Here is a 24,381-nt window from a genome sequence, read left to right as displayed (position 1 = left end):
TTTCTGGGAGTATTGATTTACATGTCCAATTTAAACAGTGATAGATTAAAAACAACCTGGAAATGTTACTCCCAGTATAGACATGTGACTACACTTAGATTTTTAAAGAGACGCTCCACTGTAGGTCTATGTATTCGAGGAAGGTCCGAACATAGAAGACAACTCATTTACCCTCTCATTCATAATGTGTATTTGTGCTCATTTTGTAAATCAGCTATTTCCACCAACACCAGAAGGCAGCACTGACGGAACTGATGAATATGATAATAATATTATAATGAGCTGTTTTGCTGCTCATCAATTCATGTGGCACGCTGCAGTCTTTTCCGAGCTCTGAGGAAAGAGAAATTTCCCTCGTGAACCGTCTTTTCTGCTGCTGCTGCTTCTCACACAGGCTCTTTGACAAGCAGGAGCAGTACAATCAGCTTAAAGAATATAAAACACAGAAACCTCTATGAGATTAAACAGCCATTAGACACAGCAACATGCATCCTTTGCAGATCAACCTGGGAAAAAACAGGTCTTTTGTGAAATCTTACCTATAGATAACCAGGTAAAGCTGGCAGCTAGTTCCTCCTCTCAGCCTTGTGTGTGTTTCTGCCTCAGGTGGTGAACTGCATCCATCCAGAGAATGAGAAGAGTCCAGAGATCCAGGTGAAGGCTCTGAACTGTGACACCATCAGCCAGGTGAAGGAGAAGATCCTGGACGCCATCTACAAGAACGTGCCACACTCACACCGCCTAAAAGCCTCCGACATGGACCTGGGTACGAACCTACACTTTGAATACTGTGTAAAAAGACCTGACGTGCAATGTATAAAAAAATAACACCAGTTCAGAAACAGATGATAAAAAAAAACAACTGACAATACAATCTTCTTTGCAGATAAACCAGGTAGAATAAACATGTTCTAGCTTCACTCGGCATCATAGAGTGTTAATAGGATTAGTGAACACTTGTGCCAGGGGATAAAACAGTTTATCACTGGCTGTTGACTAGTTTTAGACTTCATCATGTATTTTACAGTTCACTCCTGTAGTTTGTTCTGTCCAGTGTCAAAACATTTCTACCCAGTCAGTGTTTCAGTTTGAACTTAGACACCCATTGATTTCTACGAAGGCTTCCCCACCCCACCAGGCTCTTCTTAAAAAGGCCACGTCTCTTCAGACACAGAGAGGCTGCTTTCTTCTCCACCTCAGGAGACTCGACTTCCTGCCACTGTTGGCTCAGATATCTGAGTCTGGTCTCTCCCCTCCGAAAACTTCCCATCGATCGACTCGCGTCCGAGTCAGATGATTGATCAGATGATCAATCCAGACGCTCAGTGATCTCCCCTTAAGAAAAACTCTTTCTTTCTTTAGTTTTCTCTGGGTTGTGTAATTGTATTTCTAATAAATTAACTTTAAGGGGCCCCTGCTAGGAGCATGGGGAATTAATATATCTTCTCTGCAAGAAATCTAGTAATAAAGTGGTTCGCACACCTTTTGTGTGTGTGTGTGTGTGTCTGTGTGAAGTCCATGTACAGACATGCATGAAAGTGAGCATAACAGTGTTATCCATGATTGTTTGTCTGCCAATACCTACAGGCTGACTCCTCACTGTGCCATGCTTTTTATGGTGTAATATTGTCAGATGGATTTTCCAAACCCCCGTTGTGTGTTCAGAATAGCATATTTATAACCAGCTTCAGATCTGCACTGGGCTGAGTGCGTACCATAGGGAATCTGGCTGTGATAGGTAAGTGAAGGAATTGGTTTAGCCTTTCGACGACACTCCTGGATCAAATTGTTTTACGGCCCCCTTCGGGCAGGATGTGTTGTTCTATTATTGGTTTATTACAAGAGGGAACTTGGAATCGTCAGAGCCGCCTGGCCACTCACTCTGTATGTGTGTGATTATGAGCACGAGAGAGACGCTGAGCAAAGAGAACATGTGCCTGGAATTAAAGATTCTTTCCGGTGCCATATTTACAGTATTTATAAGTTCTCTGTTAATCATGAGTCCACGAACACACTGCATCTCTTGGTCTCGTTCTTCATCAAAAACAACACTTTCGTTTTATTATCTGTTTCGACACGTTTGGTCTTTTTTAGGTGCTCTGTGTAATATAAGGGGCTGGTATGATCCCCCCCCCCCCCCCCACACACACATACACATGAGTACACAGACTGATTGCAATGGCTGATAAGGATAATGGGATTGTGGAGGCCTGTCTCGAGACAGATTGGCCAAGAGTGTTGTTACCCAGGTATTGTTTTTAATTCCCCTCCGCTGCAAATCACAGTCCTCTGCAGGGCCCCAGAGGAGATAGGGCCTGAGAACAAAGCAGCGAGGTGTGTGTGTGTGTGTGTGTGTGTGTGTGTGTGTGTGTGTGTGTGTGTGTGTGTGTGTGTGTGTGTGTGTGTGTGTGTGTGTGTGTGTGTGTGTGTGTGTGTGTGTGTGTGTGTGTGTGTGTGTGTGTTAGTCAAACGTGTGTCAAGCACAAGTCTCTATAGAGTACAACAGTCACCTTCAGCCTTTCTCTTTACCATGGACTTCCATACACTCAATGCCCTTATCTCCTGCGTTGTGTTTGAATACACACACACACACACACACACACACACACACACACACTCAGCCTTGCTCGCCTCCTCCCGCTGAGCAGAGACCACCGGAGTTGGGATTCAGAGTAATCTCAGTTTGCTCTGCTTTCACACCAAGTTTATTCTTTTATTTATTCCTTTCTCTCTCTCTCTCTCTCTCTCCGCACTCATCTGTTTGCCGAGTTTCAACTGGAGACGCCGCCTCATTTGCATCTTTATGGAAAGATGAACCGTATAGACAAAAACAACAGGAGGATCTTTTATTTCCCGCAGATTTTTCAGATGCGAACACAATTCTGGTCAAGTCTCCAAAGACGGGCCTCATCATACGCTGCAGTGATTGCTGCTTTGTTTTCCTGTTTGTGATCAGGATGGGATATGACAGTGGCTGACGCAAGTGGGAAACAAAACAAGGAGCGCAGGCACAATAACGTATTCATAACGCCCACAAAAGGGAAAGGAGGAATCGTGCGCCTGTTTGTTTTTTGAGATGCTTTTCCTTTTTCCCTTATTTCAATGTTGCTGGGCTGTTGTGAGAGGTTTCTTTCAAAGCTTAAGGTCTAGGTTGAGCTGAGGCTGCACAGATGTGGGAGACCTGGTGTATACTGTATGTAGTGTATATGCAATGTGGCTGTAGGGTCTTATATTTAAATGAAAGACACTGGGAAATGTGGTGATCTACAGCGTTTGGCAGCTGTGCAGTTCCTCCATGCAGTACTGGATCTGTGTCTGGTCTGTTTCTACGATAGCTCCCATTAATAACAATAAGAGCAGCCAGTTGGGGGGGGGGGTTGACAAGAGGAGAACAGGGACCAACACATCTTCAGAGAGCCGAGCGAAAAGAGTCAGAGCCGCTGTTGTAGAAATGAAGTGCACGAGCCCTGAGCATACAGCCGTAATCGCGGCCATTGATCGCAGCAGGGAAAGCGATTGAAAGGAGCAGAGAGGGGCAGCTTCGTTCTACAGAAGACGAGAGTGGGTGTTAATTTAACTCACCTCTTGTTACTGCGCCTCGTGTGTTTCTCTCGTCGTTTTACATCGTTTAGCTTTTTTCCATTTTACTCCCACCCCGAAGATTTGAACCCTCTTTCAAGATTTTTCATGACTGTGAAAATGATTCTTCTGATACATATAACCTCAATAGAATTCCTGGGAGATGGTGTCAACTGGTTTTCTTGCAGACTGATAAGAAAAGCGTGATGATTGCTTCGGTTATTTTTCTCTCTGGTGTTGATATTGTTCATTTCTTGAATCTAACACTTACTTAATAATTTCACATATTGTCATATCGTTAGGATTTGTAACCAACTGTTTAGGAAAACTACCAAAATCCATTATTTCTTCCCCGAAGCCACGTCTGAACGCCAAAGATGGCACGATTTTCAGATATGACAGATGCACAGAGAAGGGGAAGAAACTAATTGAAATTAAATCTTGTCGCACGAATATTGGAGAAATATTCTGACCACTTTGATTATTTTGTTGCTGTCTCTGCAGAATGGCGCCAGGGGAGAGGCCAGCGTAATATCCTGCAGGACGAGGATGTCACCACAAAGATTGAAGGAGACTGGAAGAGACTGAACATGTTGGCCCATTATCAGGTACGTCTGTGTATTTAAAAAACCTCAGCTTCAGTATTAAACATCTGTTTTGACATAATTTCCTGTAAAGAAGGTGCTAAATAAATTACTTGTGGAGAGGGCTTGAGATCAAATCTGATGCTGTCAGGTGTCCTCGTCTCTCTGGAGTCAGACATGTGAACGCACCATATGCCTGCACACACACAACGTTTGCAGAGTTAATACGACAAGGACAGACCTAAATAAACACGTGTTAACAGATATGCACAAATGCTTTAATGCAGACAAACACAAATGGGCAGGTGCTTTGTGTGTCCTGAGTAGCGACTGTCCGTTCAGCCAACCAGGACGAGTCTGGTCGGGTAAAACAAGCCGGCTTTGTCAACACGGTGTTAATAAGTCCTGCAGCTAAGCAAGCAGCCGCTGTCCCCTCATGCTGCCGTGCGCATGGCGCCTAAATTAAATGTCAGCGGCAGCAAGTGTCAACAGGCTTGGAGTACGCCACGCTGGAGGAATGGATTAGGGAGCTGATTGGAGAATCGGAGATAAGATAATGAAGACAGAAGTTAATTCATTTTTTTTCAGGATGGGGAATGAGGACGCCTTATCTTTGACAGAGCAAAGAAAAAGAAAGAGCTCCCATCCACTCCAAATTTGTCAGGAGCCGGGGACGAGCAGGGGACAGTGTATCTCATCCAGGCTTCTATCAAGGGCATCTGTATAATAATATGAGTGACCAGACTCACTGAATAGAGTCGCGTGCTTTCCTTTATAACAGTAATCTGCTCGGCCACTCGTTAAACCCAGTCACACACTCACTCTGCCTCTGCATCAGAAACTGAGAAAAGTTGGATTCCTTGTTCACGTCGTAGCTACAAGCAGAAAGGTGGCATTTGTCATATCTGATCTCATGATGAGATATTTCTCTGTTCCTCCTGCAAATGTTATTTCCCAGAAATGCCACTCCTCCTTTTCTCATTGCATTACGTCCCATTGTGATTTGCTCGTTTTGTATCTATTCAGTGTAAAAGAGCAGTGATCAGGGAGAATGCTTAAGGGCACTGGAGGGTCCGGGGGGCCTCCCCACTGAGGAGAAAGGAGATTTGCCCTGTGGGGCCTCCTGCCTACAATGATAGAAACATATTATGCATAAGGAGCAGATTGAGTGAGTGGATGAAAGCGTGATATGATCTTAATAAGGTCCCGGCACACACACATGCACATGCACACACACTTATAGGAACAAAAAGCCCCTGGTCCTGATTCCCTGTCCCATCCACCCTCACTACGATAGAGATCACTTCAATTAACCCTGGAGAACGGGTAGCCAGATTATGTAGAACAGGGGTACACTGTGTGTGTGTCTGTGTGTCTGTGTGTGTGTCGGGCAGGGGGGGGTGCTAGACAACCTCCCACTTGTGTTAATTGAATCCAGTTGGACTGAGTGGGGCGGGAGTGCACAATTGACTCATTCGCTCATTTAGACACACTTATTTACACACAGACCATCACGGACGCACACTGCCGGATTCCTCACACCTTCATACAAACACACACGCTCGTGCACACGCCCACAACCAGCCCTAGAGGAAAGGTATTACTGCATAGAGACTGTGGGACGCCCCCTCTCACACAGGCCTGTAGGACTCTGTGCCGAGCTCTCCCTCCCCCTGTCAGTCATCATCTGTATGTGTGGGCTAAGCAGAGCACATAAGGGTAATAAGATATTCTGCGTTTTATTGCTCTGCCTCGCAACATGAGAATAGAACAGATGGAGGGAAATATAGAAAATGACACCAACAGAATGATCTATGGCTTTTTTGATTGGCTGTGTAAGAAATGTGCTCAAGTGGAAAAAAAAACTAAATCTGGGTTTCTCAGAAGCCTGTTCCAGCTCTGATGTTTTGGTATTTGCATAGTATAAATGTTTTCTGTTTTTCAGGTAACTGATACCGCAATAATGGCCCTGGTTCCCAAGCAAGTCACAGCCTACAACTCAGTCAACAACTCCACTGTCTCTAGAACTTCTGCAAGTAAATATGGTGAGTTTCTGCAAATTGAAGTTTCTACTGTGTCTGCATCATCGGCTTTAACAACACAACAAAGAACAGGCACAGTGCGAGAAACCACATGTTTATCTACTAATAACATAGTTCAATAATGTTTTCATGTTAATATTAAATATTTAAATGGGACTCTTGTCAAATATATCAGGTCATCCAGAATGTTCCCTTTAATCAATCAATCAATCAAACTTTATTCATAAGCACCTTTTAAGCAAATCAAATTGCTTTTCAGGTTATATTCAGGTCACTGACAAAAATGAATGAAAAATACAATAGAAGATAAAAAGATATAATATAGATATAATAAATAAAATATTTCGCTTAAAAAAAACAGAATAAGGTAAATCATAATTTTCATTTAAAGAAGAATTCATGTCAACCAAATTAGCATCTTAACAATAAAATATAAAATAAATGTTTCCTTGCAGAAAGTAGAAAACACAGGTAGAAAGAGACTGATTCTGCAGCAGATGATGCTTCCATCTGAAAGTGATGAGTATCTCTAAGAAGCTGTACAACAACAGACACAATTTAGAATAGTTGAAAGGATTTCTGAAGCATAACAGGAGACCGAATGGACTCCATCTTGTTGTGGCTCCGGCCTCTTGAGACTCTGAACATCCTCCGACGTGCCCAGTGGTTCGTCCGTCTGCTCCTCGTCTCCTTGAACCCCAGAAACCATCGAGTTAGTCGCTGATCAAAGGGCCGGCCTCACTTCCCACAAACACTTCAGACACATCAAATGTGGCTCCATGTTATTAGCATCGCCTCATCTCCATACGATCGCGCCTCTCTGGCTCCAAATGAGAGCAGATAGGACAAGGTGAGCGCAGCAACAGGAAAGGGAGGGAGGATGCCAGAAATATCTCCAGCATTTTTTTTTCTTTTTAAAGGATCGACTTCAAACGCAGGTGTGATCCACTTCACAAATGGTGTGGTACTCGAGCGACTTTGAACTCTCCCTGAGCACAATGGCCAAACAGCAGAGAGAGAGAGGCTGAATTGAATACAGCCGCCCAAGACGGGGGGGGGGGGGAGGAGAAAGTTGTGGAAGAAGTACAAAGATAAAGACAAACACTGTAACTGTTGAGTCAGAGAGTGAAAGTAGATACCTCTGCGTTTGATCTCTGATGTAATGTTTCCATCAAAAACCACACGGAGAAAAAAAGAAGAGAAAAGACCACCTCCTGCGAGCGGAGCAGAGATCTCTCTCTCTCTCTCCTGTTTGTTCATGACGCTCGACTCTTCAACTTCTTGGAATAAATAAATCAATGCTCTCGCTGAAAGAAGAAAAAAAAAGACCCACCTCACATGCTCCTGCTCCCACAGAGTGCTAACCGCAGGGCAATTAGTGTCACTGTGGTCCTGAGTCTGTGAAAAATAAAAGTAATGCCCAATTGACGGCCCTGTAGAGAATACTTGACACAGGTCTTACAACAAACCCCCTAAAGTGCCCTAAAGGAGAGACGGGCATTTTCAGTTGATCATACTGTAATCAAATTGGAGCGGTCGATACACACACACACACACAGACACACACACACAGTCTGCATGTGATGTCTCCAGCTCTCTCTCCTCCTCACACTCCTGCAGCTTTCCTCTCTGAACACATTGATTTCTGTCACGTTTTATTTTATTTATTTATTTCGCTCCTTCTCTCCAACTCTCCGCCCGCTGATCAATTCTTTTTTCACGCTATGTAAACATTCATTGAGCCGCGTGTTTGGAAATGTCATCGCCACTGCGGTCAACCGGGCCGGCCATACATATTTCATTTCATCAGACACCCGTTCGATTTTGTGTCAGCCCGGCGATGCTGCGTCTCTTCCCTCGGAGAAGAAGCCATGAAAAATTAACCATGCACGCTTTCTGAAAGTTTCATGTCCAATCTCACAGACGTGTAAATTGGAAGTGAAAAAAAAAGTATTCTTGTGCTAACACGCAGGTTATGGCTTCCACTGCCTCCTTCCGCCTCGTCTTCTCTGTGTTTATTTTTTATTTGAAGCCACTATCAACAATATATTTATAGTTTTTTCCGTCTGTCTTTCTTTTATTGTTTACCTCCTGCTTTTATTAAGTTTTAGATTTCTTCGTGTGTCTCTGCTATGATTATTTTCTTTTCCTGACTCAATTCAATAAATGTATGTTCAGCATCCGGTTTTAAATCAGATAATAATAAGCAATGATAACCTTAAGTAGCCTATATGATAATCACTCTAAGTTACCACATGACTGAGAGAGTCGTATATCAATTCTAGAAAGTCTAACTGACGTAGAAGAAGAACCACTAACACTGGACGTTTCAGTGGTTTATGGTGGAATCTGTGCCACATGATGTAACCCATGGTCTTCTTCCACAGAGAACATGATCAAGTACACTGGGAGCCCCGACAGCCTGCGCTCCCGCACGCCCATGATCACTCCCGACCTGGAGAGCGGCGTCAAGGTGTGGCACCTGGTGAAGAACCACGAGCACGGAGACCAGAAGGAGGGCGACCGCGGCAGCAAGATGGTTTCTGAGATCTACCTGACACGACTGCTGGCGACCAAGGTGAGCAGCCAGCGACAGGAAATCTTTAAATGATTTGTTTAGGCCGTGGCAGTGTCTCAGGGTTTTGTACGGCAGGTTGTATCACAGCAAATATGATTATATCCGTCACAGCAGTTCTATTTTTGAAGACTCTATGGGACATTGTATAATTTTGTCGTAGTTCACAAGGTGAAAGGCTATAAAGTCACTGTAACCTTCACCGCTTTACCATGACTCACAACTTTATCTAAATATTCATGATTACATTGGGTGAGTCATCTCCGTGGGAAATATTATTCAGATGTATTCTTCTATTCCCTGAGGTGAGAGAGAGAAAATAGAAGCTTCTGTTTGTTTTCTCTTTCTATTACTTTTGCGTTGATGCTGCCGAGTATAAAAAAAAAGGCTAAAGACGAAAAGTCCCATGAAGCTAGTGTAGGTGTTTCTGTAATGAAAAAAGAAAAAAAAAAAGATCAGGCAAAAATAGAAATGGTTATAAAATGAGGCTCTTTTGAATGTGTCTTCCAACAATGGCCCCCGGGAAGAAGAAGGGGAAAAAAACAGTTAATTTGGTTCGGAGGGAAATGTGACTTTGATCCAGCAGCTGAATGCTAATTCCCAATCCACTCCAAAAGCACCATCTTCTTTTCACATCAAGACATCGGCTCTATCACACACACACACACACACACACACACACACACACACACACACACACACACACACACACACACACACACACACACACACACACACACACACACACACACACACACACACACACACACACACACACACACAGAGACAGGAAGAAAGAGGGAGGCCACGATCTGAGGAAGTTCTGCCTGTAACTTTTCATCCACCAACATTTACGCTTGTCTGATCCAGTGTCCATCTTTGTTTGGACGTTCACATGCAGAACATCAGCTCAGCTCCGTGTAGGACATGTAAACACAGTGTGGCAGAGTAACTAAGTGACTTCTACACACACACAGACACACACTAAAGAGACATAGACAGAGGAGGCTGAACGACTTGCGCTGATCAGCAGACCACAGGAAACTCATATGCCACACGTTGACAAACATCATTAGTCAGTTTGTGCGGTCCAGGCGATGTTGTCGTCAGTGTGAGAGTCACTAAACATTGAGTCTTAAGTTCCCAGTGTGCGAGTTCAAATCCGAGGCCGAGTTCAAATCTGTGAAAGCAAAGTGTAGGATTCAGGGAGTCTCTTTAGGCAAAGAGGCTGGTGAAGACACATCCCTGTCTTTACATGGTATTGAATCATTTTATGGTATTGCTAAAGCTGTCAATATATTTTGGCAATATATATGTATAAGCTATAATTAGAACAAAGGCACCAACAGTCCACTTTAATTCAATCAAGCTGCACCAAGTTGTGAGACTAAAAGACATCAGTCCTCTAAATATGCCTGATTGTTTCATCAAGATTTATGATTTATTTCCAAATAATCAATGACAATACAAAAACAAGTTCCTGATAATCCATCCAGTGGTTTTTATGATTAGTTTAAAACAGTCAATGTTAGATTCTGAGTCCAGGTCCAAGTCTTTAGTGCTGAAATTCAGATTGAGTCATGACATCCAGAGATGAATTAAAGCTGATAACTGAGACGTGCCAACAACAGAACAAGAGAGGAAACAGGACAAGAAACATGTGAAAGAAACCAAGCAGAGGCCTGTAGAGTAAGGGGGGGGGGGAGTAGGTCCTGACATGTTAGCGTTTAGCCCCCCACACATCTACACACCTGCACATCCCCTCTCAGCCCCCGTGAGCCGCTCCGCTCCCCCGGTATTATCCCATTGCAGAGTGCAGGAAGGTGGCTGCTGACGGGAGACAGCACATCATACTTCCAGATGGATTGTTTTTGTGAAATAACCGGTTTATCTTGGCTGGCCATCTCTCATGGTGAGAAATCACCGGGCAGACAGGCAGTGTAATTGACTGCATTTGGCTTTCACCATGCCAATAAATACCTCTCCCTGGCAATGCGGCTGACGTCGCTCGTATTAGCTCCATCAGCGTCACTCTGACTGAGTGTGGGTCCGGGCTGTGCAGAGTGAAGGGGCACGGGCACAGATTGCATTCTCTCCCCTCTCTTCTACACTCAGGAGCGAGCGTCCATCTCGACCCCGGCACATTTCCTCCCTCTTCATCTTCATCTCGGCGCCATCACAGTCGCTCCGATTGTTTGCCTTCCCCTCATTTGAATGTGGAGGCAGCCGGCATCACAACATCCACCTGACACATTGTGTTTAGAGTGTGGTCTAATGACAGGGTTGACGGTCGTGGAGGGGGGGGGGGGGTGTTTGCGGTTTGAGCTCCAGCTGGGAAACGAGAGAACCCTGTGATGATGACAGCGTTGATGCAGACGTCCCCCCTTGAGATGGAGGATGACATAAAGTGTCACAGTCTTAACACTTGTGGGCACACACACAGGTTTTAGTGTCTCCCCACACATTTATGCAGGCACACACAAAATGTCAGGTCTCCTCTCGGCAGCTGACGCTTACTGTCATTTGGAACACGTGGGTTTGATGTAGAGATATGTGATTCCATCTTCACAGGAGAAGGATAAGCCGTCAGGAATGTGGGCCACATTAGAATTAGAGCCGTTATCGTCGGACTAACAGGATTCTCTGCTCCCTCTCTCTCTCTCCCTCATCCAGTCACCTGCTTCAGCCCAAATTGGATTTTTTATTTGCCGGTGCCTGTACACACCTCATCTGCCACACTTAATGGCAATCTTTCCCTGTCGTTTCATTTCCATCCCTCGTTCTTTCCCCTTTTTTCTCCCGTGCATCCCATCAGCTCGATCCTTACAAGAGGATTAGATTCTCCGTCTCTCCTGTCTCTTCTCCTCCTCCTCCTTAAAGTCGCCCAACATTAAATCAAATTAGGGTCAATGGTGCAGTGTGGGAGCTAATCCGGCAGCACAAAGAGGCTTAGGAGATGCGCCTCCTGTTCCCAGATATTATTAAAAGTCAGCTGTGAAATAACAATTTCCGCCATCAAAGCTGTGAGCGGATTTAGGGGCCGGGTCTGTGAGATACGAGTCAGACTCATAAACATGACAAAGTGACTCTCACTTCACGAGTTTATGCCGATCTCTCTGTCAACAATAAGTCTCTCAATGTATCAGTCAGTGACTAATACATTCTGTTTAATAAAGATGTTTTTGCTCAATTCTTTAAGTGGTGCACACGTTAATATTCCATCAGAGTAAAGACATTACTGGTTTATGGATTGTTTCCCTTGTTCTACCAGTAGAAACTAAACTGGAAAGAGGAAGAGAGACAATGATGTTTAATCTGCAGAGTACAGGTTGTATCAACGAGTGTCCTTCACCTAGAAGATCCTGGTTTAAATGATGTGTTTCTCCTCCTCTCTCTGGTCTGTAGGGGACATTACAAAAGTTTGTGGACGACCTGTTTGAGACCATCTTCAGCACCGCCCACCGAGGCAGCGCCCTGCCGCTGGCCATCAAGTACATGTTTGACTTCCTGGACGAGCAGGCGGACAAACACAGCATCCATGACCCACATGTCCGACACACATGGAAGAGCAACTGGTGAGTGAATGAACAGAGCAAATGTCTGCACACAAAGAAACACACACACAAATATACCTTTTTGTATTTTGTGAACTTGATGGCTGGACGAGGTCAAAGCTTCCAGGAAGGACAAAGTGCAGCTCTTCATGGCGACAGATCTTCCTGATATCAGTGGCCTGTTTCAGGGGATTAACGTCCTCTGCTTCACTGCAAAGATTGTGCAGAAATGGTTTGAGGAACAAAAGAGTTGAAAGTCTCGACTTGGCCTTCAAATTCCCCAGATCTCAATCTGATCTCTGGACATTCAGAAAATAACAAATGTGTCTTGGTGCCTGATACCATACAACCTCTCCAGAGTCGTGCCTCAGAAGGCCAGAGCTGTGTCGGCGGCAGAGGGGACGACCTACACACAACAGTGTGATGCCTTTGGTTCCATTCATGGTCTTTTCTGCACTGTTAGTTAATGCGCTGCCGACACAATCAGTTCATTTTGGCATATTTCACACGGCACAGCCCTGGCATTGCCCAGTGCCAGGGCCAAACTGAACCACACGCCTCTTCCCGTCCTAATATCCATTAACCACAGGGGTGTGTAATCTTCATTAAAGCCAACCACAAGGGGCTCGTCCAGTTGGCTGCCAGGACTCTCCATCTATTATCATCGATAACTGCGCCAAAAAAATCTCCATGGTGACAAATCTCCGCTCCCAGGTGCAGGACGTGCACCTCTAAATTAATATCCACTGATTACTGTAGACCACGCCGACCCGTGTGAGCCGAGCTGAAGTGGCTGCTGGTGCTTAAATAACCAGCAGTTCACCAGAATGCAGCGAGGAGTGTCACGAAAAGGTGAAGAAAGGGAAGTGAACTCAGTGGGAGTTAAACGCACACTAATAACTCATTAGCCTCTTGGCCTCTGCCAAGATCCCAGCATGCATCACTCAGCTGAAGGCCCGGGAGAACCGTGGAAATGGGAAGATAAGATTTATGTGCATCGAGGGGCAAATAGGAGGAATGGTTTGGGCGGGGGGGTACAGAAAGGAGAGGAATATTATACACTTTACGCTATGGTCCTGATTTTGGTCTTTTCCTCTGTCTGCGTTCTTTGGCCATTTGCAGTGTTAAGTGTTTTCTGAGAGCAAGACGGGCTCCTGCATTAGAGTTTTAATGGAATGGGCTCTCACTCGAGGGCTGTGAATGAATAGCAATTTATCATGATACACCATCACCAAAAGCCTCTTAGATTGCACACAACAGTTTGTGCTGATGCCACCACCGATAACTTGGGGACGTGCATATGCCCGAGTCTCTTCTCCTCTCTCCCCGAGAACCTTTAATCGTCTCAGAACACTGAAATCTTGGCCTCAGCTAAAGCCCTAATTTAATGGTAGAGCGTAATCACCACCAGGGCCCCTCTCATGCTGGGCCCCCCGTCCCATTACACCTACAAGACCCATCGCCATCACACACACCATTAACTTCAAGCCATCTCACCAGTGAGAGCCCTACTCCCTACAGCTACCCCCCACCTCCCCTCCAGGCCTCCCCCACCATCAGAGCTCCACTGTACCCCCTGATGTTGCCCTGATGTTAGATGATCCTCTAGTGCTCCAGGGCCTTTCCTGTTCACCATGAACCAACATTTTACCAAGAACAGGTTTGATTTGCATTTGAAACTACACTGGGAACATTATTTTCCTCTAATATCTGATTATAGAGTAGAAATATGTTATGTTTCTAGTTTGTTGTGAGAGCTATAAGATATAGATTTCCATTGATTCTGAACATCTACACAAACTGAAAGGGACCACGTGTAAGATTTAGTCTGGCCCAGGAGTTTAGCTGTGACCCTTTACAACCCAAGGTCATCCCACCCATCAGCCCTCCCATCAGCCCCAGCTCCAGCAGAGCAGCAGTCCACGCCCCAAACTGTGAGGATGTCAGGGCTCTTCAAGCAAACCATGTCCGCATATTGTTATTGTGCAAAGTAAAAATCTGCTTAACAGTCAGTGGTGTCTTCATTGTGCGGCAGAGATGTTGTACATGTGTGTGAGTGTAAAGTAAGTGTGTGCACGGATGACTCACTGGCTCCTAGAGGCGCTCCAGATGGTATCTTTTGGATTGGCGACAGTGTGTCAGCATCTCTTCTTATCCTCACTCTTCTGTATTTGGTGTGTGTGGGTCTTCAGTGTTTGTCGTGTGGGGATGCAACAAACAGAATTTTAATTATTGCCGAACTGGCACATGCATCCTCTCCTCTGCCTGCAGATAACCACCTATCCTCTGCTGTCTATCTACACTGCAATTACACCCCCGCACAGAGTGTGGCATCAGTATGACTTTTAGAGTTCCTGGAATCATTGTTGTTTGTATAATTTACAAAAAGAATTTCCATCAGTTTAAAGCTATTTGTCATGACAGGATTCAGTAAATATCTGCGACTTGCCACTGGCACTAAAGGTTGTGACTTTGTCCCACTGAGGTCCAGTTGGAACGATGCCAAGGTCACCTTTATAAAGATATTAACTCTAACCTTAGGCGGCTGGATGAAAGAGGTCAGGCTCGGTCAGCTCCCTGATGGGATGCCCTGCATCACAACATCTGTGACCCTTTCCCCACCAGTGGTGAACGACTTCATCAGGCAGAAATGGGCAAAACATTTCACAAGTGCAGATTCAGAGGCAGACTGACTGTGTGGGTGGCAGCCCTGTCAAACAGTGCAAACTGCAAGAGGCGGTTAGACGTGCTCCTGAGGGAAAGGCTGCGAGATGTAGCTGTTGTGAATGTGTAACTTTGGATGTTTTCATTTGCTGCTTAGTACCTGACAAAATATGAATGGCCCAGTAAGAAGAGCTTACAATTCAATCAGGTGAAACAAATTTATTGCAATCAGAGGAATAGACTTTAATGCTTAGGCCCCACCATGGACGTTAGGGTTGGACGGTTTAAGAAAGATGACCTGGTGGAGTTGAGGTGGTGCAGGGGTGGAGGTGGGTCACTGAACTGACAGCTGAACGAGAGCTTAATTTAAACCTTGACAGCTTACAGGTGATTGGCTCAAGGAGAGCGCGTCAGGTTGTGATTGGATCAAAAGAGAGAACGAGCTTTAGAGATGGCAAACAACTTTCTCTTAGCGTCATGGGTGTAGTTGTGTTGCTGCATCTATAAAGTTCCACTCTGATCCAAACAATATTTAATGAAGTGAATTAAAACAATTAATTTATCCCATATTACTAAATACTGCCTGTTAGAGTAGCCACATTTTGACTATACCTCACCCTCTCTTGTTTTATCAGTCTGAATTGGCTGCACTTTGTAGTCCTCAATTGATGGACAGAAATAGTCCCCGAACACAAAAGCTCTTTCTGGCTCTGCTGGTGTAATTCCTCTCGGATAAGAGATGTCCTTGATCTTGGCAGCTGATATTTAACCTAATCCTCGACCAAAAGAACTGATCGTGGCCGTCCTTCACAATATCTGAGGCTGCACAGTGGGAGTTCACTGCAGAGAAAGGAAACTGTGCTTTGCCTATTTTCAAGACGACAGCTCGTATGCAGATGTTATAATGGGGGGTTATTCTGAACATGACATTATGCAGGAGACTCATCATTAGACATCTGAAGCTGTGTTGAAACACACACCTCAAAGCAGAGGGCAACAGGGCAACAGGCCAGATTGTCAACAATCAAGGCAGCACAGCAGTGGTGTTAATATCCTTTTGATCCCTGCACCTAATCCCTCTAGATTCTTTGCTGAGATTAATTTCGGAGTTATAATGCAGAGTTGTTTCTTCCTCCGGGTCCAAATCCTCTTTTGTCAGATTGTACATGTGAATGGCTTTGTGGCTGGATAAATGCTTAGTGGGATGGAAGCAGAACACCTGTAAATGATTGCATTTCAGTTTTTAATGTATTTTCTGCCCTACATCTTTTGATATAGTGCAACACACACACACAGGAACTTGTATGCAGGCTTGGATTTAGTTATTTTCGTTTCGATTTTTACCGTGTCAGCTAAAACCCCGCAGCAGTGGTAAAGATACGGAGATCCAAGTAGCACTCTGCTGTATCTTAATGCCACCTGAGCCCTTTCACTGCAGCACACAGATAAAACGCTGGCCCCTATATATTCATTTCGCTAGAAACAAGCCCAGCAAATGAACAGACTTGTATATTGTTATTATTCTGGACAGGCACAAACAAGGCGATATGAACTGTGTCGCCGTGCAGCCTCGGAGAGGACCCCTGGACACTGCTGGAAAAAATGAGAGCCAGCCACCACCTGGCTTTCAAGATAAAAGCTTTATTGAATTGAACACACACATCAAATAGAGCACAGCGGCTGGGCCTGTGTAGGAGCTTTGCAAAGCCAACGCATCCTCGTCCCCCTTCTGGCGCATAATATGTTCGTGTCTATTGCCCGGCTGCCTGTAGCAAATATAACAATGGCATTTAGGGACTAAATCTCAGAGTAGTTCAACCGGACACTGACTGTTGTTTTACTTTATCCTCTTTGTGTCTCTGTTTGCATGGCTATTTGAACCAGCCCGTCACTGAGAGGCAACTGAGAAATGTCTTCCATAAACATGTTTTTAAAAACTGATATTCCATTAACAGCTTGCAATAAACTCCACATTATGCTGCAGCACATCATCACACTATAATATAAGACTGAGGAAAGAGTACTTGTTTAATCAAAGTTTTTTTCTTCTTCTCCTCCTGCAGCCTACCTCTGCGTTTCTGGGTGAATGTGATCAAGAACCCCCAGTTTGTGTTTGACATCCATAAGAGCAGCATCACAGACGCCTGCCTGTCCGTGGTGGCACAGACCTTCATGGACTCCTGCTCCACCTCAGAACACCGCCTTGGGAAGGACTCGCCCTCCAACAAGCTGCTTTACGCCAAGGACATCCCCAGCTACAAGAGCTGGGTGGAGAGGTAAGCTGCGGATGAAAGTGCACATGTGTACACATCACACGCTGGACGGATGAAGAGAGGAAATGTGTGTGGGGGGGGGGGGCGAGTGAAAACATCAGAAAACCTGCATTAACCATGTTTCAGTCCAACACACACACTGTGATCTACGGGCCATTAAACACAATCCAAATTACTACACAGTCGGACTGGATGAGAGCGCCCAGGGCACGAGATCTACAGTACAGAGGAGTTTGTGTAGCGGGACGATGTAGACGTGTGTGTGGGGGGGGGGGGGGGGGAAAGAGCATTTCTGAGTTAAGCAGGAAGCAGCAGCCGGTAATTTGTTAAAATGAGAGTTGTATTAAATGTATTTGTCATCAGGGGAGGCGGGTCTCTCCTGTCCTGAATAAAAGATGGGGCAGTGTGAAGCGGTTCAGAGTATTTATGTAGCTTCGTCACTGGGCGAGCCTCAGGATGAGAATATATATGTGCCGCTTGACTGGGTAGAATCAAATGAGCAGCTTCAGGCTCAGGAGCGCACTCATTAGTCCTGTTTGTCTGCATGTGGTCTCTCATAAAGACAAATAAGCGTGAGCACATTGTGAGGGTCCTCTGCTGATTCATGCATTTGGATAGCGTAAGCAGAAAAAGATTTGTGAGGACATAGAATACGGCTACTTGTATTGTACATTGCAGCATAAGCAGAAATGTTGTAAAGGGCACGAGCACATACTTCAAGAGGATTTAAAGTCAGAGAGAAGCGGCTATGATATAACGGACTAGAACAGATATGGTAATAAAAGCATTTATTCATATTAATAAATTGTACACTAAAAATAGTCCCTTCGTCATTTAAGCATCGCAAAATCCGAAGGTGAAATGAATAAGTCCTGCTCTCGAATTGGAGACGATGAACTCTCAGGTTTATCAAAGTGTCTTTCAGGACAATGACCCAGAACATCAAAGTAAATTTAATACAGAATGACTTCTATAAGAAGATCCACGTTTAGGAGCGGCCCAGACCTGAACTCAGAGGAGATGCTGTGGAACGAGTTCAGAGACACATTCACACCAGACACCAGGAGATAATGTCTGAGCTCTGCAGGAGGTTGGGTCAAGAAGATCTCCTCAACACCTGCAGCTCTCATCTATAGCTTCTGAAATTATTAGTTTCATCACCAGGTTCCCACTGACTCGCTCCACCAGCACGGTGAATATTTGTGTGTTGTTTTTCTCTGTATCTGGGACTAAGATAAATATTAGTTCACATTTTTCTAACCGATTAATGCAACAAAACAGGTCATTTCAAAAGGCTTCAACTTTTTTATGTCACATTATGCATGCAGGTAACAAAGGACAGACTGGAGGTCACTTTGACTTGCAGTGAAATATGATGTACAGCTGTAGCCATTAGAAATCCATCCATATCTGTCCTGTCACACTCCAGCAACAGATGTCTGAGATAAACAGCTCGTAAATAACTGTGACTTATTTTAGGGACATAAACAACGAGGACACAAGGACACGAAGCAGCAGGTCTTAGGTTAACTTCATGTTGAAATAAGGCTGAAAACTATTGTCTGTTTAGAACATCTTTTGTGTACACCTGGTGTGTACACTAACAGTCCCCTGCTAGCAGCTCCCTGTACAAATGCCCTGCAGCACTGAACAGGTGTTGAGGTGTGTGTGTGACCTCTGTGCAAAAGCTACGAGCTGCACCCACCTGCTTTTTCCTTTGCTCTGAAGAATCCTGGCAAACATGGTCTCTCACACGCCCACAGTTATCCAGCAAACACCAGGCCATCCTCGGGCTGCAGGAATTGAATATGTAAATAAGCAGCTTTAATTTATATAGTTGATAGGGGCAACACAGCTGCTACCGACAGTGAGTGATTACCTCAATGCAGAGTGAGTGAGTGTTTTGAAAATCAATGGCCTGTCAGTGTCTGGTATGAATATTTCAGTTGTGTTACTGTACAAGTGTTGTAAACCTGTGTTTGTGCTCTGTGTGCTTTCAGGTACTACTCAGACATTAGTAAGATGCAAGCGATCAGCGACCAGGACATGAACGCCTACCTGGCAGAACAGTCACGGATGCACATGAACGAGTTCAACACCATGAGCTCTCTCAGTGAGATTTACTCCTACGTGGGCAAATACACTGAGGAGGTATGTGACACTACACAACTGTACCATGTACTCACTTAATTACACTTCCTTAAAAACATGCAGGAGGTTGTAGTATTGGCCAGAACGTAAGAGGACAATTCCCATTAGAAATACTCACCTGCTGTAAACCGGCTCCTCTGTGCTACAGCAGCGATGATGAATTCCAACATCAAGCCAGACTGAAAAAAAACACATCAAAATATTTCAAACAATCGTTAGTTCACCATTAAACTTGATTGATGCTTTATTTCCTGGTTTATCGTGACAAATGTGAAAGTGTATTAAGCTTTGTAGTGGGAAAACAAAGGGGATCACTTTGCAGGAATGATGTGAAACGACTGCAGATGTTTTGTTGCCCTGTCAAGTTGAATAGAGGAGGAAGTCACAGTCTTTCATAGCATCATTCAAGCTTATGTGGAGCATTTACTGTTGAAAAGATAGATCCTCAGTATGGTTTTATTTAAAGGGGAATTTATATCTGGACCCAATGTTTATAAATAAGTGTGAAAATGTTGAAGAAAACTGCCCTGTAGAGTAATAGAGAGAGGCAACAAGGCAGCAAAGACCCAGAACAACAATTTGGTTATTTTATTACTTTTAGAGGACATTTCATAGACTCTCACTGTTGCCCCATAAGATTACATTGTAACTTCTGCTGGCAAAGAAGTTAACTGGACCGATTCCTAACGTTTTTCTACTGTTTTACAAATGGCAAAAGTTGAAAACAAAAACTAAATTAAATCATCTTCTTGCCTCAGATTTAACAGGATTAGAAAGTGTAATCTGAGGTATTTATAATCCAGAGTACTTGCAGTAACGTCCTTGTGTGATTCCCTCTCTGTGGTGTCGGCAGATCGTGTGTTCGCTGGAACAGGACGATGCAGCCAGGAAACAGCGGTTGGCCTTCAAGCTGGAGCAGGTGGTGGCCTTCATGAGTCTGGAGAGCTGAGGACCACACTTCCCAGGGCGCACTGGGAAGAGACCCCATCAGAAACCGAGCCGTGCCTGAGCGAAGACCTGTCCCCATCTTTTTCATCATGTGACTTCCTCCCTCCGCCTTTCAAAGATGACTTCTTCCTCAACCTTTTTTCTGCTTCCTCCCCCACCCCACCCCCCCCCCAAGAGATATTTTGTTTTCCTCATCCACTCTGCTGCATAGACTAGTTTACCTGAAAACATCTGAAGGGTGGTCCGGGGCTGAGGGGGGCTTCTCCCACAGTGCAATGCGGGGGACCCCTCGGCTTCACCACAGGGAGAGCGCCAAGGGGTGATTTCTTGAAAGCTGGCCATATTGGCATACTTCAGTCCCCCTGCTGGAAGAAAACAAGGGGAAAGACATTTTTATGTTGCCTTTAAGAATTTACACTGGTAGGTAATTCTTTAAAAACCACACTGCTGGTCCATTTTGTTGAGAACTTTTTTCGGGAATAGGATAGTTCCAATCAAACCATCTCTAGAGTAGTTCTATCTTCAACATACAGAATCAAGAGGAAACATCAAAGATGATGACTGCAAGCCAAATGAACACCTCTGAAGAAAATCCATGCAAGGGTGGTTTGCCAAGTTTACACTGTACCTACAAACAAAGCATACATATCTGTGAAATTTGGGGCGAGTCCAGGCAGACCTAGAATGTTCTTGTGTTCCTTCACTGTAGCTGGAGCTGTATTTAAGAGTAAGACTGATGGGGGGGGTAGGGGAGAATTAGTGCTTCTCTGAACTTTTCCTTTATCGAAAATGTGACTGACACTAAAACTTTACAAAGCAGAGCATTTCCAACCTGTACCCCTTTGCAACATTCGCACATGTGTCCCTGCCAGCATACATTTACTTGAAAGAAAATGCTCATGATTTCTGCTTCCATCTGGCTTATGTGGCTACTGCAAATTGAACCTATTAGACGAAACCCCTGGAGGCTCTGACCCGAGTTGGATCCTCTGTAAGAAGCACACAACCAACTCTGGAAGACGTGTTCCGACTGCTCATCCAAACACCAGCCGCAGTCTTTGGCTCGTGCCACTTCCACAACGGTCTATCAAAGCACACAGACACACACGCACAGATACACACACAATCAGCAGCTGCCCGGTATCTACACAAACCACTGAGGAGGTGAAGAGAAGAGCCGACTGAAATGTGCTGGGCAAGAAACTGCTTGATCAAAAAGAAGAAGAAGAGTGGCACAGTGAAGTCCGAGGCGGCTGACTAAAGAGAGAGCAGCCCCTCTTTCCCAGGACGTTCTTATTTAAAGACTTTTGTGTGGAGAACTCAAACAAGATGGATTTCACCAGTCAGCCAAAAACCAAAGGAGCTTGACATTTTCAAAAGGGTCAATGTATTTGTAAAGTGCCACTGAGGAGCTGACGAATTCAAAGGGACTACGAAAAAGACGACCACTTCTGAGACAAAAAAAATTATTGTGACTGGAACTTAAAGAAACCTGTGTGATTTTTCTGACCTCAGTGTGTCGAGGTGAGAGGCTCCGTGGGCGACGTGATCCGACTCCTCCTCTCTCCATCGTCCCGGGTCGCTCCGGCTCTCGGCACACCGTTCACCTCTGTGTCCGGCTCCTGAATTACCAGTTCCCTTTTCTGTTTTGCACAAGCGTTGGAGACGGTAGCTAGTTGCATACAGCAAAACCCCAACTCTTCAGTGTGTAACTGTTGAGGCGCTCTTGTCTGTATTAGTGTAGTTGTCCTCAGTGGCGGCAGGGGCGGCCTTCTCCGAGCCTGGAAAAGAAAAAAGAAAAATTAAAAAAAAAAAAATCTGATAAAGCAGAGCAGGAACAGAACGTGAGCATCACGGCAGGATAAAGAGAAAATGATAGACATTGAAGTTGCTCAGACTTGTTGGATGTGAACCCCCGCGGTGGGAGAGAGCGATTGAAAGAGAGATGATGGAGGCGCCCTCCGTACCTTTTGACCTCTGCCCTTTCTTTTGCCTTGACAACGTGCCCCATGTGGTGATGTGAATGTGTGAAGACCGCCCTCGGTCCACCTTGGGTCCTTTATTGGCTTTTTAAGCGCATGTAAAACATAAACAATTTAAGAAACTTATAAAAAAAAAGAAGAAAAATACGAAAATTAAGCCTTGCAATGATGATGTGGATGTGTTCTTTTATCTTTCTTTTGCTTGGAAGAATCGAGACGGAAAAAGTGGATTGTTCATGTAATAAAAACTATAACTTTCGTTTAAGGTGGAACCTTTATCCAGTCCAGCCCCTACTGCAGAACCTCATGCTCATCGTTTCTGTGACGTGTTAGATGCTAAATGAAAATAATATATACCCTTGCATGTTGACCTATTTGGATGGTATGAAATGGAACTGCCTTGCTCAAAGATATTTATATACTTCTACTGCTACTAGGACTTACAAGTCGTTTACAAGCCGACTGTTCATTGGATCTCAAGAGACAACACAAACCCTTTCTGTGATTCTTACAGTGCGACCATCTTCGTGTCACCTTAACTTTAACGTCTTCCATTACAGTTCGGTGTTACTGCCGTCTCTCCTCTGTGGTTTGGTAGAAGATGCGAGCTAAGCCTTGCTCTTTCTTTGCTGCTATTCCATCTTGTTTTACTTTAATTTAACTCATCACGATAAATTGTGTACACGTGTTTTCCACCATCAGTTGAGCCTAGAAAAGAAAAGACACATTTTGATTTTTTAAATCCTGTTTTTTTTTCGAATAACAAAAGATGGATTCGGTTTGATAAAGGTCCATTTCACAAAAAGCAACAAAACACTGCAGCAGTTTGCCAACATCATGAAATACAAACTTTACAATCCCATTTAATTAGAAGAAAAAACACCTAGAAGAATCTATATACACATGTAATTGATGACACAGCTAAACGCTCTAAAAAGCCTGGATGATTGTAGACTTATGTTAAAGACTGAGTTTGGCAAGTGACTGTTTTTTTTAGCCTTTTTGTCAAATGTATGTGAGAAATCCAACTCATTGTGGTTTAACTGCAGCTAAACAGTAAAATGTCTGTTGTTTCAACTCGGAGGGGTACATTCACAAGGGGTTTGCTGGACGTGTTGTGTAGTTAACATATCAAATATACTGCTGTTATTGGAAAATGAAGGGAATAAGGACTGACTGGCATTAGAGACGACAATTTCAAAGAACCTCCTCAATTCATGTAGCCAATGTAAACTTTGTCTAGATACCCAAAGCTTCCCCTCCCAGCCGCGTGTTAATAATAACACAAGGTGAAAGTCCTGGACTGTGGTTGTGAATCTGCCCCCCAGTGTAACACCCCGTCTTTCATTTTCTCCCTGCCCCATCCCCTCCTCTGCAACAAAGGTCGTCTGCGAGTTGCCACCTTGTGTTGCCAAGAGCACAGATAAAGTTTCCACCTTCAAACGTTTTTGTAGGAACTAGAAATGTCCTCCTAGTTCAGTGTTAAAGCAGGTGTTACAGAAACATGCTAGAAAAGACTTTTACTAGACCATATTTGAAAGATAAAGAGTATCTTATCGAGAGATAAAAACGAAACGTGGGGGATATAAGGCGAGCTTCTCTAACTTTGTTATAATTAATTGTATACCTGTGTATGTAAATATGATGCATTCCTATTTTGCAGTCAAGAACAAAATACTATTTGTAATATAGAATAAACTTTATTATGAAACCAATCGTTGTGTGGTTGTTTTGTGTCAGTTTTCGGCTACATTTGAATTTAAGAAACTAGGAAGTGGAGCCTCAGCGGCCATATTTTCTGCGTTCTTCCTTTATGCTACTACCACAACAGTTCCACACTGAGATACATAAAAACTCTGAATTCTTGCTATAATTATGTGAAAGCTTGCACAACAGACAACACTGCGTCTCACCACAGGGCTCGAACTTTCTTTTCCACAGTGCCAGCCTGTTCAGGGAAGCTGAGGTCATCTCAGGTCTCCCACTATCTGCAGTCACAAACAGTAACAAACAGGAGATACACTAAGAA

General features: G+C 44.3%; 1 protein-coding gene across 1 annotated transcript in view; it reads left to right on the top strand.

Moving 5' to 3' along the window:
* Positions 1-24,067, top strand: part of LOC128429039 (plexin-A4) — a 38,472-nt gene extending 14,405 nt beyond the window's left edge. The window contains exons 12-19 of the mRNA XM_053415326.1: positions 607-766; positions 4,084-4,187; positions 6,109-6,208; positions 8,593-8,783; positions 12,186-12,355; positions 17,062-17,274; positions 19,272-19,422; positions 20,276-24,067. Of these exons, the coding sequence (XP_053271301.1) occupies positions 607-766; positions 4,084-4,187; positions 6,109-6,208; positions 8,593-8,783; positions 12,186-12,355; positions 17,062-17,274; positions 19,272-19,422; positions 20,276-20,371 (1,185 nt within the window). The 3' untranslated portion in view covers positions 20,372-24,067. The remainder of the gene's footprint in view (positions 1-606; positions 767-4,083; positions 4,188-6,108; positions 6,209-8,592; positions 8,784-12,185; positions 12,356-17,061; positions 17,275-19,271; positions 19,423-20,275) is intronic.
* The last annotated feature ends 314 nt before the right edge of the window (positions 24,068-24,381 follow it).

The sequence above is a fragment of the Pleuronectes platessa genome, chromosome 22, assembly GCF_947347685.1.
Source record: "Pleuronectes platessa chromosome 22, fPlePla1.1, whole genome shotgun sequence".
NCBI lineage: Eukaryota > Metazoa > Chordata > Actinopteri > Pleuronectiformes > Pleuronectidae > Pleuronectes > Pleuronectes platessa.
This window is presented reverse-complemented; position numbering and strand designations above follow the sequence as displayed.